At 46.4% G+C, this 20,646-nt stretch overlaps 1 protein-coding gene and 1 long non-coding RNA gene across 5 annotated transcripts; one reads left to right on the top strand and one right to left on the bottom strand.

Annotated features, from left to right (window-relative positions):
* Positions 1-5,613: 5,613 nt before the first annotated feature.
* On the bottom strand, positions 5,614-20,090 carry LOC309440916 (uncharacterized protein). Of its 4 annotated transcripts, XR_014184288.1 has the most exons (5): positions 19,822-20,090; positions 19,118-19,342; positions 16,322-16,435; positions 15,415-16,042; positions 5,614-5,626 (listed from the first exon to the last, which is right to left on the bottom strand). XR_014184288.1 is itself a non-coding variant. In XM_082055152.1 (4 exons), the coding sequence occupies exons 1-4, from the start codon at positions 19,963-19,965 to the stop codon at positions 15,983-15,985; spliced, it is 543 nt and encodes a 180-aa protein (XP_081911278.1). In that variant the 5' UTR covers positions 19,966-20,090; the 3' UTR covers positions 15,069-15,982. The 4 variants fall into 4 exon arrangements, 2 of the variants coding, with proteins under 2 accessions (XP_081911278.1, XP_081911279.1); XR_014184289.1 differs by lacking the exons at positions 5,614-5,626; positions 19,822-20,090 and adding an exon at positions 19,443-19,508 and having other exon boundaries at positions 15,069-16,042; XM_082055152.1 differs by lacking the exon at positions 5,614-5,626 and having other exon boundaries at positions 15,069-16,042.
* On the top strand, positions 10,143-15,456 carry LOC309440917. The gene is made up of 2 exons (XR_014184290.1): positions 10,143-10,221; positions 11,068-15,456. It is a non-coding gene; the product is annotated as an uncharacterized lncRNA (long non-coding RNA).
* Positions 20,091-20,646: the final 556 nt, after the last annotated feature.

Here is a 20,646-nt window from a genome sequence, read left to right as displayed (position 1 = left end):
CTATACCAGGTCTAACATCTAATTTTATATACAATTAAACAGGCAAGCCCTGCTGCCTCTAGCATAATCACTTCATCGGCATTATTTACCTTGCAGCTCCCTGGGCAGGATCAGAGCCTCGTGTTGCCCATTGCGGGACAAACCTCAGCGTGGAGGGAGCCCCGATGGTCCCAAGGGGACAGTGACGCTGAGAAGGGCCAAGTTCAGGGCCCTGGGTCAGCAGGAGACCGAGGTGGTGGGGATGGGCTGGGAAGGTGGAGGGAAAGGCTGGTGTGGTGCAAGGTCTGGGATGGAAAACTGGTGATTTCATAGAATTGTAGAATCATCTTGGTTCAAAGAGACCCTCAAGCTCATTGAGTCCAACCGTTCCCCCACCCCTGGCACTGCCCCATGTCCCTGAGAACCTCATGTCCGTCTGTCCAGCCCTCCAGGGATGGTGACTCCAGCACTGCCGTGGGCAGCCTGTTCCAATGCCCCACAGCCCTTTGGGGAAGAAATTGTTCCCCACATCCAACCTCAACCTCCCCTGGCGCAACTTGAGGCCGTTTCCTCTGCTCCTGGCGCTTGTTCCTGGGGTGACTCTCCTGTTTTTCTAGCTGGGTGTTCGCAAACAAAGCCTTTGGTAAAGCCAATAAATGAAACATGATGTGCAGGGATGTATGGACCCCAGAAGTGACTCCAGGACGGATGGTGTGAGGACGCAGCACCATGACCACAGGCAGGACCGTTCTCCCGCCCAGGGCTGGCACACAGCTCGGTAGCCACATGGCGATGGCTGGTAGCCCATTGGAGCAGCAGCGGCTGGTTAACCCCAGGGGTGGCACGGCCGGCGAGGGGCTGCCTTGGGCACCAGGGCTGCGCGTGGCCCCCTCGTTAGGACAGGAAGGCTGTGATTTCACCAGGGCCAGGTTTCTTTCTCTCGCTTGCTTTCTCTTCCTTTTTTTTTTTTTCCCCAGAAATCGTGTTTAACACTTGTACAATTTGGCGAAATTACAAGCCCGAGAGGACAGAGGGAGAAGCCAGTCTGTTTAAAAAATAAAAAGAGGACATGATTACTTTGCTGAAGCCGTACTTTCTATTTTCTCTTCCAAAAGAGACAAAGGGAATAAATACTTAAAACCCAGTGGTGACGACAGTGAAGCAATCATGCAGTCGCTGGATACCTTTGTCTCTGGGAGGCATGTAGTCATTTTTACATGTCTGCCACTGGGTGTCAAACCTTTCTTTTCTTCCCCTTTCCATTTTGGATGGCCAAACTGATTATCTAAAATAGAAAATTAGCACACAATGGCTTTACTCTGTGATACCCCTTATGCAACTAATGGGCAAAGCTTGTTAATTGGTTGTAAATGCCAGCAGGTTGCCAAGATAATACTTCAGAAATAAGCGGGTATTCTGATAATTACAGCAATCTTCATCTATAAAAGCTTAAGTAGATGAAGTACTGGCTGGCTTAAAACCAAGATTTATCCCGCTGCACTCACATTAAAAGAAAAAATAAGATGAAAACAATAATGTAGCAAAACAATTATATAGCAGGAAGCGTTGTAGGTTTTAGAGATTGTGAAAACTCAGAAAGTAAAACAGTGCTGTAATAACCAGTTATGGAAAAATAGGCCATTTACATTTGTGTATAATTAAATAGTAGGCTATGCAATTTCACTTTTTAAAGTAAACTGCCTTTTCCTTTTTTTATAGGGCAACGTAGCCATAATTGCTGCATTAAAGCTTTAATGAAAGAAAAAAACAGCAGATCAAGATGACATGTAACATCCACATTTGTACTGTGGCGTTCTGCTTGTTTAGTAATGGGAAGCTACTGAGGAGATTAAAATTGCAGAATTCTTCATAGGTTTTTTTCCCGAAAATTGCTATAGGAAGATCATTCAAAGTCTAAAATACATACAATTTATTTTTCTACCTTCAATCCACAAGGATTTAATGGCTTTCCTAACTCTCGGAGTCTCTGAAGAAATACTTTCTTGCAAAAGGGGGATATTATTTCAGCTCATCAAAATTATCAAAAGTAAGCGGCTCAAACTTGAAGCATGGAGGTCTCACCTCATGTTTTAGACTATTACTGCAAATGCTGAACAGTGTTTTTTAACTCAGGGCTGCTTTTCAGCTTTATGTCAGAATTATCAACAGGTTGATATATAATTGTGTTCCATGGCATTTTGCTGTTTCTTTTCACACGTTACAAACAAATTGCAAAGTGCGGTAAAGCCAGCGTTAAAGCTTTGAAATACGGGTGCAGCTTTCAAACCACATTTTTGTCTGTGATAGTAAAATATGAGAGTTGACGTCGGTTAATGACCTCAGGTGCATCTCATAGATTGCGTTTCATCATGCACCTCATCTCTGCGTCTGTTCAACCCTCCAGGGATGGTGACTCCACCTCTGCCCTGGGCAGCCTGTTCCAATGCCCAAAAACCCCTTCTGGGAAGAAACTGTTCCCCAGATCCAACCTCCACCTCTCCCATGTGGTGGAAGGCTCCATTTGGTTGTGCGCAACCAAACCTTTGATGGAGACGCCTTTCCCGCATTTGGCCACGCAACATCAACCCGAAATCTTCTCTCGCATGTTACCCATAAAAAAATCAACAGTGCCCGTTGGCCAAACAGAGAGAACTTGCTCTGCCAACTAACCCCTTAAATTTTGGCAAATCAAGAGGTGCATCACGCCAGGTAAAAACCCCCAGGGAAACAAGGCATGAGAGCACACGGGCTGTAATGGACTTTCCTAGTTAGTACATAATATATGGCACTTGTCCGGAGTGTGGTGCAGGAACCAGCGGAGGAAGAAATCACTTGACGGGATCCTTTAATGGATCTGTCTCCCTCGTCTTCCAGGAACAAAATAAATAGGAGACTTTTCTCAACCGGCGTGTATTTCCATTTATGCTTTAAAAATTCATGAGCATAGGTTTCATATGATGGTGTAGTTACTATGGTAATTGTTTATTAATCTGGAGGAGCTTGGTAATTACCACGGTTCAGTTTATATAACTCGAACCCGGAGATGAAGTATGATTTCTTTACGCATCCATCTTTTAGACACTTTTTTCAACTTTTTTTTATTTAACAGAATATGCATTTTCTCCTCACAGTTCTACTTTTATCCAAGTGCGTACATTCCTGGAAGTGTAGAGAGAGTGTAAAAATGAGAGCGAAAAGCTTGCTCGGAGTTGGCAGGCCGGGACAGCCAGGAAAAAAATGTGCAGAGTTAAGTAGCAGGTGCATTTGGGATATGTTTTTTCTTTTTAATTTGTATTATTTATTTCACTTTTCCCTGCAGGATGGCAGCATGGGGCGAAGGAAGGCAGGCGGCAAAGTGGGGGTGTTGCAGGACCCCCCATGACGAGCCGGGCTAAGGACGGATGTCTGTCTGGCTTTGGCATTTGTGTGTTTAGGGGTTATGTGGTTTGTTAATGGACAATCCAAGAGGGATGAGGTGCCACCAGCTACACCACGGCCCTCAGGAAAGCTGCCAGCCTTTCACCTTTCCTGGGGAAACTTCATCTAAAAAATGAGTTTGTTCATTCAACGATTAATGATTATTTGCTTTTTCAAGTAGGTGCCATCAATCCTTTTTTTTTACGCGGCCACTGTAGTGATGCTCTCCAGAAACCAAAACCCAACTCGAATATTTTTCGCTGAATTTTTTTGTTTATCGAAATGCTCCTTTGTCCCAGAGACTGAAAAATTTTGCCCATGGTGAATCTTTTCCCCATGTTGATTGTAGTTTAGAGGCAACTAATTGCCATCGGTCTGTTGGCGGGCGACTCCTCCTCGCCCGTCCCCCTTTGCTCCCCGCCGGCTCGAGCTGGGGCCGCAGAAACTCCATCGCCAAGAGATTCACATTATTTATATGGAAAAAGTGCAGGATGCCATCTCCCCGCTCACTCCGCCTGCATAAATTGCGCGTGTTTATTATTCATCGTAACACAGCACATTCTCTGTTTCTGTGTCACTTGTCACTAATCACTTATGCATCTGATGTGCGGATCCAGAGCAGGTCCTTAAGCATTCTTGGCTTCGAAACATAAGATATGCATGGGTAAGAGTTTATCCCACCCCCAAAATAACAACTTTGATACATTTTCAAAAGGGAAAGTGCATATGTTACAGTACTCAGGAGCAGCAATAACCAAACTAGCTGAGAAGTGACACGGACTTGGTGTGTTGTGTTTTTTTTTCTCTTTAGTATTTCATGAAAGTGTGTAAAAATCTTAACATTTGAATGCCACACGCTTCATTCTGCCTGCGAGATAAAGGACATTTCTCTAAAAGAAACATACGCTCCTTGTTCCTTGTTTTGATTCTCCGTACAGCTTGTCACAATGCATTTACATTTTGTCCATACATTTGGATTCGCAACCCGAGCTGTGCTTTTGAGGAAGGGATGCAAACTCTTTTCTACAACTTTCCTGGGCACATCCTGACAGCGGCTCCCGCTCCAGGGTCACAGTGGCCATCAGGGTGGCCATCGGGGTAGCCATCGGTTGGGGAAAGGCTCTTTCCTGCCTCTTCTTGTCTTGTTCCCTTCCAAGACCAACCAATAGAAGCCACTTGCCCAACCTCAGTGGACAGCGGCTCCGTGGCTACCGCAGCTTTTCCCCTGACAGTTCTTCCTCCCATCTCTTTTAGCCTCTGGAAAATGCCAGAAATCACTCTTTCCTTGCCCAGATCTGCTCTTGGAAAACGCTGGCAGTCCTGGAAACCTTGTGTTTAAAGCTTTTTTTCCTTCCTTCTCCTGGTGCTGGATGAGCAGCTGTAATGGTGTGAGGCCACAAATGAGGTCCAGATAAAAGCAGCATGATCAGCCACAGATTGATGTCTGGACTAACGTAAAGAACATAAAGACTTGGCTGGAGAACGGCGGGGATAATGCCCGCATGGCAAGAGCTGCTCTCGTGGCATCCGGGTATCACTGCGAATGATGGACAAATCCCTGCTACCCAACTGAGAATATGGAAAACACTCCTACGGTCTCCGGTTGCTGTAATGCTGCAAAAAAAAAAAAAAAATTACTGTGGAAATACTGAAAAGGTCAGAAAAGCAGTCAAACTGTATGATTGGAATGTTTTCTCCTCGTTCCAAGTCTGCTCACCAACCCCCCCCAGCTAGAAACACGGGGGTTCACCCAAGGAGATCATTTTAATTGTGCCTCGTTCTGCCGATATCTGACGGGAACAATCTGAAAAGCGACCTCCAATTGCAAGTCCTCCTTCTCGAGTGAAGGCAGCTTGAAATTAGGATACAGAAAACCGATGCCAAAAATATGTCAACTTGGAAGGTCATTACGAATTATCCATTTGTGCATGTTCACATGCCAGCAGTACCTTAAGTGATTACCTTGGAGGGACAGATTTGTCTAATGAACATATGAATTAACAATATAAAATTGTGATTGATAAATCAAATAAGAATTTATAATTTGGCAATGAATCTAAGCGGGATGGAGTTTCACTGGATGCAAATGTGAGAGGAGCTGTTGGTGTTCTTTGCTGAAAATGACTCCCGGTGATATTTTTCCACTTCATGACACCAGTTTGTAGGGGATTGATCTGAAAACCAGGCTGCCTGTACCTCAGCCACAGACAAGTTGTTCTCAAGATCTTGGCTCACCATTTCCAGTAGTTATTTTTTAAATCTCTCCACCTACTTTTCCTTTAAGCTGATCCTGGCATACAAAAGATCATTTTTTAAAACCATGTAATAGTTGGTATCACCCTGGTTAAGTATGTCGAAATTCAGGCACTCGGCTAAAAGCAGCTGATGTTTAACTCTGCTCTTCTGCACTGGCATAGCTCAGGAGGGAGCTTTGATTTGAGTCTCTGAAAGATAGATTGCATTAGTAGTTTCCCAAGTTTTGGATTATATCTTCTTCAGAAACAAGATTAAAAGTCTAGTGGAGTAAGACATTTAGGTTTCAAAAATGCCTTGTACAGGTAGGCTTTTTTTTTTCCCCCTCTTCAAATGCTCTGCCCTCTGAGTGGCTGAAATCCATGCGATATACAAATTGTTGTTGTTTTTTTTAAACAAGCTCTTACTGGCAGATGTTCTTCATTTAACAGTTATGATGAACTCTTAGTGATTCCTTACTGCACCTTCATCTGTTTGACTGGTGTCATTTTGGGTTTGGGGCGCTCCTGGTGCACAAGTGAGCACCGCTTCTGCAAAATCCCAGCTCCTGCCAAACTGCGGATTAGAGACCCAGATAATACGAAATTACCAAAGGAGCTGTTATATATCATTACTCTGTGTGATCAATGCCTCCCTATGTGTTAATGAACCAAAGTTAGGTCCATAATAGCTTTGAAATATAATATTATTGAGGGTTTCTTTGACTTGATAAAAAGGGGGAATGTCAGCCTGGTGGGTCTGTGGGGCACTGAGAACAGCTGCTTTCGCAAATTTAGAAGCTGCCATTTAGGCGAGATGGAAATTTCAAGGGATGTTTATGTTGGATCTCGCTGTTAAAATGGGTTGGGTAGTCATGAAATGGGCAAAATCCCCTTGACCGGAACCCCCCGTGAGTTGAGATGTCCCCACAGGCTCCCAGGGGGGGTGCTGGATGGAAAAGTGCCTCCTGAGTCAGAGCCCTCCCCTCAGTTTTCATCTATATCTATATGTATATCTATATCTAGCAGCTGTTGATTCAACTTTTTTTGCACCCTTTTTTTTCTTTCGGTCCCCAAACCCATGTCGCTTTCTATGTAATTTATCGCATGCAATTTTTAAAGTGAGATGTTGTGGACGGTACGGACAACACAGCGAAGCTGCGCCGTGCAGCGTGTGCTCCTGTGGGGATAGGACGCCCATTCCTGACGGTCCACGCGATCACGGGCTGCGACCATATTCCCACTTGTGGGAAAGGGCGAGATTTGGAACGTCCCGCGTAAGTTAAAAAGAACCAAAAGAACCCAAGCGAAACCAGCAAGGCCAGGAGCACGTCGGGGCTGGCGCGTTTCACACGCGCAGCCGCCCTCGCACGAGAGGTTTGCACGGCTGCGGCCCCCAGCGTCCCGGGGAGGCCGCGCAGCAAAGCGTGACACAAGCCTTGAAACATTTAGGGAGGGGGGCATGTTATTTTAATATCCTTTTTTGTGCTTAATAGAAAAGGGGTTTGTGGTTAATTCTTTATTATCTCCGACAGCAGTTCTCGCTTCGGCTCCTCTTTCTTTAACTGCCAAGCTAGCATTTTCCTTTTTTATTGCTCCTTTCTTCGAGGTTTGCTTTGGAATAGTGCCAGTTATCATTTCCCATTAGGGCAAATATTGCATCAAACTCATGATTAGGGATTTGAGGGCTTGGGAATATCATTCTCTAACATTTGTCTTTCATTTTCGAAGAGTCTTTTTTCTCCCTCTTTGTACACACACATATGCACACATGCCTGTATATCTGTGCATATACATATGTGTATATATATTTATAGAGAAAGAGCCCACTGCATGTATCTGATTACATGGGTAGCTTTACATGTACACACATGTCTATTTGTATTTTAAGTTAAACCTCTTCACTTAGACAAAGGAAAAGGGAAGAGCTTTCTCCTCGTGTGAGACTTCCGAGGACTCGGAAGGTTAGTAAAGGAGGAGAATAACAGATTTGTTTGTGTGTTTTGGGTTAAATACTTCAGTTTTGCAGTGAAGGAAGGTGTTAAGAACACACACTGCAAGTGTGGAGATGAAGCCACCGCTAGTGAGCTGCCACCAGTTCCACCGACCCTCAACGCCGGGGAACAACGCTGCCTGTTTTTGAGCATGTCTTTTACCACATCTCCCTTATTACCTACCTTATTACCTACCTAAAGCAGCAATAAATATTACATTTCTAGAAATTCACTATTCTGCTGTTTTAGTGTATGCTACACCACCTATATTGAAAGTATCAATAGATACCCAGGCTCTGATCTGGGCATCCCAAATTGTTCTTACGAAGTGCCCGTTTCTGTTGGTTGAGCGAACAGGCCTCAGTGTCCCGAGGCAGACAAGAATGTGCTGGGCATGTGTGCATCTTGGCTTTGGCTTCATCTCCCTCTTCCTTCGCTTATGTCCAACATTTAGGTGCTGCTGAGACGGTAAAAAAATCTTTCCAGCTGCCACCGCTTTCTGATGCTGGCTCATAAAACCCAACACTCAGTACCTAATGCTGGGGGGATTTTTGAAGAATATATATATTTTTTGCTGGTGAAATGTCGTTTATGCCCAGTCTGGCAAGGCTGCTGTTGTGAGGATGGCGACAAGGAGGTGATACAGGGTTGGTGACGATGCTGGGGGTCTGTGTTCCCCTGTGCTGCCCCCCCCACCGCAGAAACAAGGCTCCCAAGAGCCAGGAACCATCCTCCTTCACACCCGGCAAATCACTTAACCTCTCGGCACACCGGCTTCCGCAGCTGTTAACACAGGGAACGGTTTTATTTCGCCTCCTCTCGTAAAGAGCGTTGCGGCTCCCATCGACCGGCGTTATTTCCACTTACAGATGAGTTGGGTTTTGGCAGCCGGCGGGCGGGAGGCGAGCGCATTCATCTGGGTCAAATCCCCTGGCTGGAGAAACAGCCAGCGGGGACGTTTTATAAGGCAGGCACAAAGCAATATCAGCAATATCCAGAGCAAACCTTATATCGGTTTTGTCATTTTTGCTCGGGTGGGCTGGGGGTTCGAGGGGTCTGCGGGGAGACGCGGAGCTGGGCTGGTGCTGACACTCACAGCCACCTGACACCTTCCTACAGACAGAGATTTCCAGGCAGCCAATTTGTCTGCCTCCAAAAAAAATGTATTCTTCAAGGCTTGTTCCCATCTGCCAAAAGAAAACATGTCATTTAAAGAAAAGAAAAGCCCTCCCATTGACAGACAGGAGCGCGTTGTTGAGCTGCAGCCCCCTGCTTTTACCTGCGCCAGGCACCGCGTGGGGAGACAGCCCCGGCACCCACATGCTACATTAACAACCAGCTTTTAATCACGCTCCTCCCTGGCAAGCCGGCAAATATTTTTCTTTTGACTCACAGTTCACCCTTTCTTTTTTCTCCGACAAATACTGCGCTTACTTAATTTAAATTTTTGCCAAAGCGAGCCTGGGCTAAGTGACTCTTTGTGCAGATTAAATACAATGTCACCTCTTTTCCTGCTTGTAGTACAATGGCTGTAAGTTAAAATCATTACAGTACTTTCAATAATTAATGCTGTAATTTCTACTGATAAATCTGACCGTGTGCTTCTAGCTCTGCCCTCCCTTCCTGAAAATAAAGTCATGGTCCCCACATGGGGAAACTTCATGTCAAGGGAGGGTACAGTAAGTTCCTAGTTATTTGAGAAATCTTAAAGTGATTAAGTCAAAAGGATGATTAATTATAATATTCTAAAAACACAGCTGCTGAAAAAAAAAAAAGTTTCAAGCAGCCACCAACTCGTTATTATTTTGTCATCATCTGATGACATACTTGTGACAGATGGGAAAAATAAAAGATGAAACCTCCGTCCCGACCTGCCCCCGCAACTCTGCGTCCTGGGACCGCAACACGCTCAGGGACGCGGCGGCGGCGCTGCCAGCCCTGCCCGCGCTGTCACAGCCCGGAGAGCCGCGGCTCCGCAAAAACATCAGCTGGGAAACTGTGGCTACATCGAGAGCAACCACAGTTCGCCAGGGAACAAACATCCCAGCCTTGGCCGTGCCAGCTTTTTACTGAACTCCCTCTCATGTTCTCATTTCTCGCACTCCAAGGAGATGCAAAAAGTGATTGCTGGTATTGCCAGTGGGGCTGGATTTTGGAGCCCCATAAACATTGTCACAGCGCATGTCAGTAAAGACCGGCAGCCTTCTCCATGTGCCTGCATTTTTGAGGCTACCTCAGAAATAAATCTGCCTCCAAGAGGAAACCACAGGATTTTTCCCAGAGGCTTTGGGTGGGGAAAAGGTCTCACACTGCCAGGCTGTCCATGCACCGAGGCCAAAGGGAGTAAGAGCCCCGTGGAGCATCATCGCACCCGGGGAGCTGGGCCAGTGGTATTGTCAGCACTATTGTTTATGCTGATGTGCTAAAAAAAACAACAAACACAAAAGCCCACTTTATTTTAAAACTAGTGTTCATGCAGGATGGCTTCTAAGGACCAAGATGGAGACTGCGGAGGAAACTAAAGACACTCAAATGTGCTGTAAACACTATCCAGAAGCTGTTGGAGCATCAGTGGGCACAACAATGTCTGCGGGGACTTGGTGAGCAGAGTGGACTTTTTGTCACTAAGGGCTTGTTACTACCAAGCCATAAGAGGTGAATGAATGCAAGCATTGACCTTTATGGTGCATCAGTGTACAAGTTATAGGTACTGCAAGATCAGTTCTTCCAGTTTATTGCGCCTCCTCTCGTAAAGAGCGTTGCGGCTCCCATCGACCGGCGTTATTTCCACTTACAGATGAGTTGAATTTTGGCAGCTGGCGGGCAGGAATGCCTGCTCTATTACCCCCATCCCGAATCTAAACTTGCAGATATTTAGGATGTAAGGGAGTCTGGCGGGGGCGTGTAGAGCCCAGCAGTGTCTGGGGCAGCTCACACTCCTCCAAAATCCCCCTGCCCGCCCTTGTTGGGTTTGCCCACCGCTTTCCGTGAAAGGCTCATCCGAATACCTAAATTATCACCATAGCTTGTCTTAACTCAGGCGGACACAGACCAGCTTAACTTTACAGTGCAGCTTTTTATAGAGGAGCATTTATTTCTTGTACCAACTCTCAAGGATGTTTTATCTGTTTTATATCCCATTGAATCCTCTGTGAAACTGCACTAGTTTACAATAATTTTATTACTTTATTAATTAAACGTTTTCCAACAAGCTAGCTATGGCATTTCTTATCATCAAGGGTTCCATTAGTTTTTAATGGTGTGAGACAAAATTACCATTTACCCACATGCAATTTAAGAAGCATCATTAACACAGAGAAAGCACCAGGTGGGATTTCTAATAGTTACTGTTTCTCATTTTTGTTTTTATTTAAAAGGAATAACTGGTTTTGAGATTTTTGCTGCAAGGTTGCCAAATCCTCCCTTTGCTGTTTTTTATGTTCGAGATAATTTAAAAGATCCCGCTCGTCCATCTCCTAAGGCCCTCTCGACGCTGTTTCACTGCTCGGCACATCGCTGGGTTGGTCCGCAGTGTCTCGGCGCAGCCGGGTGAGTGTGTTGTCTGCACAGTAATCACCAAGAACAAAGACTCGCTTGGGCAGCGAGCAGGGGGGTGTGCGTGGGGGTGTGCGCACACGCGTGTGCCCCCGGCGCGCTGGGGGTGCGTGGGGGAGCCGGGCTGAGCCCCAAACCACGCACAGGGGGCACAAGGCGCCGGGCGATGCTCCGCGGTCACGGCATCAGGACACAACCTGCCCTGTCCAAGTTCAGAGAAACTTTGGCGCAGACCCTCTGCACAGACCTGCTTTGCCATGCGAAAGACAACGGGAAAACCCATGACCGCAGTAAATATTTACCTTAAACGAAATGGGAATAATTAAATGGCAAGTTAATTACTATATTCTATTCAGTTATGCTGACTGTTGACTAATTGCTGACTCAGTCCATTTACATGTTAATAAATGTCTGTGTTTAAGGTCCTCCTTGGTTAATTTTCTAGGTTTAACAGTACGAAGCGGAGTAGCTGGGCTTCTTATCTTATTTTTGCCTTGTGCAGTCCTTGCTTTTGCTGACCCCGGTGACAGAGCCCCCGGCGGGTCCGAGCGCGGCCGCGCCGCAGCGCCGGGTCCAGATGGTGCACGATCCCGCGAACCGCCCGGCACCACGCGCGGGGAGGGCGTCAGGGATATTTAGTGGGATGTGTTTGACAAGGTGTTTCCTTATTTAAAGGGGAGGGGAGGAAAAGGCAGATGGTGTGGCTGTTTCTAATGACATTCCCTGGCTGGGTTTTTGAACAGCAGACATAAGAGGGGGCACAGGCACCTGACGCGCCTGTCTGCTCAGCTGCTGGGAGGGATGGGGATGCTGACAAAACAGGTCCCACCGCCGTCCCTGCTACCTGGTCTCTGTATTTTAGCTGCCAGGGTGCCTGGTGAAGCTGCTGGAGGGCTTTGCCGGTGTCCCCAGCACGGCTCTGTCCCCAAAAACCCCGACACCGCTTTCCCCTCCTCCGGCCTCCTCCTGGCTTATTTTCCTGCCGTTGGGACTTTACTCACCTGGGTGCCATCACCCTGTGTCTGTCTGTCCCCGTGTCCCTGCCCCATGGCCTCCTGGGAACACCCGGGGCCGTGCCCTGGGGAGGAAGGGGGGTTACAGATGATGTTTTCCTCTCGGAGGTTGTTAAGCACGCTACCATCAGAAGCGGCTTGATTGTTTTTTTAGTGATTAGGAGCATCTATTAAAATAGAAACAAATTTTGCATTTCCTAAATGGGCAGATAATTGTTCTGTGACGGTGAGAGCAAACAGACACGCAGGGGTGGCCTCTGCCTTAAACACACACCGAACTGAACTTCTGGTCAGATGATACATTTCTAATTAATTTACTTGTGCAAGCCGTGGAACAAAATCTTTGATTATAGATTACATCAAGAGGTGCAAAAATATCTTCCTGCATGCTTCCACATTGTCCTGCTGGCTCTGAGGTGGCCGTGCTGGGGTGATGCCACTGGCGGAAGCCACAGAAGCACCGTGACCCCCGCAGTGTCCCCCACACAGTGGGACAGACCCCAACCCCGCGTGGGTTTGGCAGCGGTGCCAGGCGGGCAGCGCAGAGCTGTGGCTGGCACTTTATGCTAATGGCCAGTCATTATTTATTCCTTTGGAATTCATTACAACCGTGTTATTTGGGACCGGCTCGTTTGGCGTCACAAATGCATCCATACGATTTTATTTTGTGATGACCTAATTACTAATGGATGATTCTAATTTAAAGCGCTGCCATACGCTGGGTTTTAAGGCAGACTCAAGACACTGAAGCAGTTTGGTGCCCACGCTGGCGCGGCACAGCCAGCACTCCTCAGCCCAGGCATCTGCAGCTGCCCCTCCGGGTTTCTCTCTATTCAAAGTAAATTGTTTTCGTGCAATGGCAGCGCCGAGCTGACTCTTTTACCAAACCCAAAGTCCAGTGCTGACCTTGTCTAAAGCAATTCAACAATGTTCTAGGAAAATTCTGCCTCTGTTCTTGTTGATCGACAATATCTTTGGGTGCTGTAAAGCTCTGCAGGGGGAGAAAATCTTCACTGAGAGCAAGCTTGTTTTACTTAAAAGGAAATATTTTCTTTGAACATGGCATTTTCTAAAAAAAAAACAACTGAATAAACCTTATAATTTTTTACATTAAATTGCCCGGAATACTTTAAAAGTAATTTTATTTTGAAAGCAGGAAGGCACTTTGACTTTTTGCAGTTTTTTCCCTTTTCAGCACAAGAAACTGGGCAATGCTCAAAAGAAGAGACTCTTCCAAGAAAGATCTCAACCAAATCTTTTGCCAAGATACACTCTGAAGCCACCGGTCCAGCCGAAAGGCACCGTCTCCATTTCACACCGCCCCCCCAGCCTGGGTAAGTGGCACCACAGCATGGAAACGGCTTCGCCTTTCCCTGCTCAGCACCTTCTTGCTAAAAACAATTCAGTTCAGCTGCAGGATGGCAGTTCACACTACGTTTGTTCCTGGAAGGGTAGTGTGGTGAAGTCCCTGTCCCTGCACACTTATCCCAGCTGAGCAGGTTGATCTGCACCGTATTTTTGAATTAATTGAAGGCCTGAGCCCTCCTTCAGTGCACAAAACGGTAAAATAAATTGTTGGGAGCATCATCGTCCTGCTGGTGCACACAGGACCTGCCTGTTCCCGCTGAGGAGACGGCGGTGACTTGAGTGATAACACTGACATCCCAGGGACATTACAAAGCTAAACAGAAGTTCATGAGGTGCCTTCAGACCCTCTGATGGAAACTACCAGCCACTGTAAAGTGAGGGCTGCCCCTCGCTTGTCCATTTGGTTTTCCTGTATAAATAAGCTACTCTGGTTGGTATATAAATCCACATAACACACACATTTGTTAGCTGGCAAGTCATAGAATCATCTTGGTTGGAAAAGCCCCTCAAGATCACTGAGTCCAACCATAACCCACTGCCCCATGTCCCTGAGAACCTCATCTCCATCTGTCCAACCCTCCAGGGATGGTGACTCCAGCACTGCCCTGGGCAGCCTGTTCCAATGCCCCACAGCCCTTTGGGGAAGAAATTGTTCCCCAGATCCAACCTCAACCTCCCCTGGCGCAACTTGAGGCCGTTTGCTCCTGGCACTTGTTCCTGGGGAGAAGAAACCAACCCCCTCCATGCTACAACCTCCTTTCAAGTAGTTGTAGCAAGTGAGAAAGTCTCCCCTCCCCTCCACCTCCTGTTCTCCAGGCTGAACCGCTGCAGCAATCCATATTTGTTGTATATGTATATGTACACACATACACACCTATACACACACAATTCATCATCCTATTGGAGAGTTACATGAAGTTGGTGTTTTGTTTGCTGGCAGCAAAACCAGCACTAAACAGAGAACTGGAGACTATATTTCTCTACACGAAACGCAGCTTGATTTGAGAGCACACACTGCTACAGAAAGTGCTGCCGGAGCCTGCGTTGCACAACTCCAGACAGCATCTTTCATAAAACAATTATATTTTTTCTCCATGTAGTGAAAGCCTTGAAAAAGTTTACTTGATGTCTAACCAAGCAACGCTGCATCTTCAAATTTGAAGGAGAGCTCAGAAAGTTAGTTTTTTATTATTCTTCATTTAAGTATTATTTTTTAATTGCAGCGTATTAAACATAAAATCTGGTACAATCTTTAAAAATAAATAGGACCTAACTATAAATGGGCCCTGTTGTGTTTTTATCTTTGACAAGCAAGTAATTGCTTCTCAAATTTATCAGTTTGTTTATGCAAAAACCATTTACCAAGCCTAGCTCAAAAGCATCAATTTCATCATTATCATCTTATTAATTTAGCCAAGCTATAACACAGCTGATTATTCCTGAGTAATATCCTCTGCAGCACATCATGTGTGGCAAAACCATCTGTACAGTACCTATTTAATAAATAAACCCTCGGCTAAATGTCTCTGTTTATTGAGAACTAATGTTTATAGAAAATATAATGGAACTCAATAAATAACTCAGCTTCATCAACCTGCATATGAATCAGTACGAAGAACGCTGACATCATCACCTTTCAAGTACCAGAGAAAGCAAAATTACCCAAAAGAGCTATAGAGTCAATATTAAGGCATTAAAACTGCAATGAAGGCATATTAATGCTTAAAACTTCATTGTTGGCAGTAGAATTGCCACCACGGACATATTTTATAACTCTAAGAATACTTAGGCTTTATGACTGTTTCTTTGTTGAGTGCCTTGCACTTAATGTAGTTTTCCACTTTAAATAAAAAAAACCCTCAAGATCTTTAAAAAAAAAAAAAAGAAGAAAGAAGAAAATTGCTGATTGTGAACATTCATTTTTAAAATAATGCAAACTGCTGATTCCGATTGTTGGGATGGAGGAGAAGGCAAACTTAGTTAACTCCCTGCTTCCTGAGCTCCTGCAGCCGGCGCGGTGCCGAGGTGGGGACGCTGCACAAAGACGCCGGAGCAGCCCAGCACAGCTGAAGAGCTTATGAACACAACCCCTGGGCTGAGGGGAAGGAAGATTAATTCAGCCAGCGTGGATATTGGGATACGTATTGATGGCGGGTTGTTCCTACCACGGCAGCTCTCCCTGGTCTATTTGATGTGGCGCTTTAGAGTCGCTTCTCTGCCGCGAATGGGGCATTTAAAGCATTATACCTCTTATAATCTCTTACAACTTCTTTCCACGCCGCCTCTGCAGTCCCACCTGTACCTGCCATGGTCATGAGTTCCTAGCAGACAGTTTTCCCTGTGGCAAACGCCAATTCCCATGGTGTGGCATCGGTAACGCGGCACCTCCAGCTCTCGGTGGGGACCAGTGGCACAAGGTCCTTTTTTAAAAGCTTCTCACAGCACTTCCCTGCCCGCGGGTCCGTCCAGCTCCCCGGGGTCCCTGCTGGTGGGAGAAAGCGGATCAGAAGGACCACGTATGAGGCAGAGAAAACATATTTCCTAATCCACTCATTAGTGCACACGTGATGGGAAACATTTAAGGCTGTGAATATTTTTAACACTGTATGTGTTTACATAAGAAATGTGATTTACACAAATCTTCATTTTCTACGCTATATAAACTTGCTACACAGATTAAAAACAGTCCGTCACGCTTTCAGGGAAAAGACAAAAAAGCGACAGCGAGGTCCCGGCTCCCACCGGTTTCTTTGGCAGAACAAACCTGGGGTGTGGGAGTGACGTGGGAGTGGGATCCAGCCTCAGGATTGATGTCCAAAGTTTGGTTGTAGGGGCCGCTGCTCACACACAGCTTGTCGTGCTGCTTTGCCTCCAGTGCCTACAACAGTTTGAAGAAAAGAAGAAAAAGAGAATGTTCGTGCTTCTCAGTTATTAAAAAAAATACACATTTCCAATACTTGAAACGTTTTGACCAGCTAACTAGAGAAACACGCGGGCAATGAGCAAGAAATCCCTCAAAAATAAAAGCACGAACATTTGGCAGGGATTTTTCCAAATATTCTCCAAATGGGAGAAGATCCGTGGGAGCCCCCAGATGTCTGTCCCTTCACCCCCACCCCACGGGCAATGGGGACAAACTGGGGACACAGCAGGTCACCTGCAGCACTAAAATCCACCTTTCTGTAGGTGGCCCCTTGAAGAGGGCAGGAGCATCACTGGCCTGAGCACACCGACCTCTGCTAGCGATGGGAACGAGTGGGGAGTATTAAACCAGCACGTCCGAGCATCTCGGGCTCTCTGCAAGTGCCTCGAGTTTTTTCCCATTCTCCTCAACTTATGTTGCACATATGCAGCTCTTGTTTGCCTTCCCGGATAAAATAGCAGATCCACAGCGCTTCGCCGCCTAATGAAACTGAACATATTTAGAACATATGTGAGCCCGCTCGTCGCGAAAAGAACCATTTGTGGTTAACGAAGAAAGTATTCATGGTTTCGCTGCTAATTGCAGGGCGATCTGCGTTTTTATTTCTGAGAAAAGGAAAAGGTAGTGCCGCAGTTGTAGGCACACAATAGAAGCATGGCGCCTTTTATTTTGCCGAGTTTCGATGCCGTTGGGTAAGCAAATCGAGACAGGGAGCAGGAGGAAGATGCCATTGATAACCCTGATGTGGCCATATATCAGCTGAAAACCCGTATGCTTATTTTAGTTATTACGTTGATGCAAAAGGAATGACAGTTTTTGCATCGTTGAAAATTGCTGTTTGATATTAACCACATTTATTTAAGAATGCATTCTATGTTACACATCATTTTAATGCAATTTTCTTGCTTTCTGGGGTTTTTTTGCTACTGACTTATTACTTGCTGTTCATTATGTATTTATTTTAGACTGTGGAAATGATGTTAGACAAAAAGCAAATTCGAGCCATTTTCTTATTTCAGTTGAAAATTGGTCATAAAGCAACATCAACAATGCTTTTGGCCCAAGAGCTGCTAATGGACATCCAGTGCAGTGGTGGTTTCGCAGAGGAGACAAGAGCCTTGAAGATGAGGAACGTAGTTGATAATGACCAACTTGGAGCAATCATCAAAGCTGATCCTCTTAAAGCTACATGAGAAGTTGCTGAAGAACTCAACATTGACCATTCTACGGTTGTTCAGCATTTGAAACAAATTGGAAAGGTGAGAAAGCTCAAGAAGTGGGTGTCTTGGGAGCTGACTGAAAATACAAAAGGTGGTTGTTTTGAAGTGTCATCTTATTCTTTGCAACAACAATTAGCCGTTTCTCAGTTGGATTGTGACGTGCGATGAAAAGTGGATTTCATCCGACAACCAGTGATGCCTGGCTCGGTGGTTGGACTGAGAAGAACCTCCAAAGCGCTTCCCAAAGCCAATTCTGGTGAAATCATTACATCTGAGAAGTCTGCTCAGCAAATCGATGAGATGCACTGAAAACTGCAACACCTGCAGCCCACATTGGTCAACAGGAAGGGCCCAGCTCTTCCCCAAGACAATGCCTGACCGCACATTGCGCAACCAACGCTGCAAAACGTGAATGAATTGGGCTACGAAGTTTTGCCTCATCCACCACATTCACCCGACCTGTCGCCAACCCACCACCACTTCCTCCGGCATCTCGACAGCTTTTTGTGGGGAAAACATCTCCACAACCAGCAGGACGCAGAAAATGCTTTCCAAGAGTTTGTCACATCCCCGGCCTCCAGGATGCTATTTCTTGGCCTTTAAGGTTTGCTGGGAACTCAGACTGCTCGTGAAGAATTTCACGAAGGCAAGAGATGAAGCGATTTACTGAAAATAAGAGGTATTATTTTTAATCATTTAATCATTTTAACCTGTGGCAGGCACCAACTCTCCACTAATTTTGGAGTAATGTATTGACATACATTTTTCTAGCCTATATGATTTTTTATTTTAATTAATTGAAGTGTCTTATTACACCCTACTCTCAAAATTACCCCTGAAACCTGTCTTTTCTTCTAAATAACGTTTTCTTTCAAAAAGAGAATTAAAATGGTGACTAAGATCTCCCCTTCAGAAATATAAACTGCTACATCTACACATCCTGAAATGTGAAAAAGTCCTTTGTCGCTACCTTTAACAATTTCAGAAATGGTTTATAATCCGCGCCTTGAGAACGCATTAGTAACTGAATGAGCTGTTACCAAACGAGCATAAAACTGGTAAGTCCCAAACGATCCCTAAATTAGAAGCAGGTAAACCATGAAGGCACTTGTATAGACCAGCGGGCATTTTAGCAGAGAAAAATCAGAATCAAAATATGAGATAAATGCTGCAAGGCAGAATACACCTTTTAAAAGGCTTATTCATATGTTATAACAGAGAGCCGAGCTGATGTTACGCAGTCGGTGCTAATGTCTCTGCCTGAGTGGGAGGCTGACAGGTTAATTCAGAGAAGGAATTTGGGTTTTGAATGAGTTTGCACACGTAGGGAAGGAAGGAAGGGCCAAAGAAAATGGCTTTGTTTCTAGTGTAGAAGCGTTTCAGAGGGCTGAAGTTTAAATAAATCGATTTGGTGTACCTGGCTGCCCGCGAGATGGGAGTCGCTGTAGTGGAGCACGCTGGGGGTGGGACGGTGGCACCGCGGTCCTTGTGATGCTGGTGACGGCATTTCAGCTGCTTTGTCAGAGCCATTTGATTCACGGCAACGAACGCTTTCCCGAAGGGTGCCCGAACCACCCAAATCCCAGTGGCCGCAGGCGAATAAGCTGCGCAGCTCATGGTCGGTGGAAAGAAGAGGGAGCGACTGAAATACGAAATGCACACAAGATATTAATTGTTGCCTCTAATATTTTATGAAGAGGAAAGATTCCCTTTACAGCTGCCTGGCTGCTTTTCAAAGGTACCCAAAAGGGATATATTTCTGATTACGCCCTTCCGCCCCACTGCTCTGAAAGTCGCGCGTCGCTCCGTAGACCAAAACCAAACTAATGCAAATGCCTTCAAATAGGATGCACTTTATTTTATGTTTATAAATAGTGATTTACAGTGCACTGCCACCAAGGCTAAGAGTGCGCCACGTAGCAACACCGTGGCAAAAGTACAGCCAGTGTAGAAACAAATTTATGGTTTGCGATGGAGTAAAACCACCAAGAGGACACTGCTGTGGGGAAAACTGGGCTTTGCACCTCCTGCCCTTGCGTTTCGGAGGGAAATGAAATGCCAACGCGCTTGTGCTTGGTACAATAACCTTCCAGCAACTGCCAAGGAAGTGAAGGAGATCACCTGAGCAACATAATTGTAATGAGGCAAGACTAGTACAGCGTTCCTGCTGCAGCTGAAGGTCTCTGACCATCCGTGCGTCCTGCCGGGCTCCTGTCCCACTGCCCTGACCGCTGGCCGAAGCGGCGGGGAGCGCGGCGCCGCCATCGCGCCCGCGTGCCGAAATAGCCTCAGCAAGGCTATTAAGAAACTAAATTACATCCTTGACGTCCGTGGGCTTCCGGAGGGCTGGTTCTGTTTACAGGATGGGTCAGTGCCAGTGGGCTCAGCCCAGCAAGAATAGAAACCCCTCCATTACCACGCGGCCGGATGACGGAGGGAAGGTCACGGCTGGGTTTGTAACCACGGCGCAGCCAAACGGTGCCACGGCCTCTGGGGACACACAGGCTCTGCCCACAGCTTTCTCAGCGCCCCAACACGTTGGGGTTTTGGGGACATGGCTCTCCACCACCCTGCCAATGAGGGGGTGGCCCGGGGTCCCCAGAGGTGCAGGGTGCACGCCGGGCTGTTGGCACCCGCTGCCGCCCGCGCTACCGCAGGCAGAGACACAGGCAGGAAGGCCACAGGGTCAGGAACAGGTCCCCTGGGCTATTTCAGGTTGGTGATTTCAGGTTATGGCTTTTTATCCGCTCCGCCATTTGGCTGTGATGTGGTCTGCGGCGGGAGCAGCCAGGGGTGAGGGAGGGCTGCGCGGCCACGCTGGGGTCACATTCATTCGCGGTGCCAGAGCTGCCCACGAGTTCACCAGGAAGGTGGACGATTATCTGCTGCCTCGACATCAAACTGGCTGGTGCGGCTTCTGCCAGGGCTGCCCGGACCAATATGCCC

This window comes from Streptopelia decaocto (assembly GCF_964273445.1).
Source record: "Streptopelia decaocto genome assembly, chromosome: 6".
Lineage (NCBI taxonomy): Eukaryota > Metazoa > Chordata > Aves > Columbiformes > Columbidae > Streptopelia > Streptopelia decaocto.
Note: the sequence above shows the minus strand (reverse complement) of the source record. Positions and strands in the feature narration are given on the sequence as shown.

Excerpts from the sequence above, each read along its gene's own strand:
- LOC309440916 (XM_082055152.1), bottom strand. The coding sequence starts at position 19,965 with ATGGCGGCGCCGCGCTCCCCGCCGCTTCGGCCAGCGGTCAGGGCAGTG. Across the intron at positions 19,343-19,821 it reads ATTACAATTATGTTGCTCAG|TCGCTCCCTCTTCTTTCCAC; the intron begins GTGATCTCCTTC and ends TTCGTATTTCAG. Across the intron at positions 16,043-16,321 it reads ACGTCACTCCCACACCCCAG|CAGGGACCCCGGGGAGCTGG; the intron begins GTTTGTTCTGCC and ends TTCTCCCACCAG.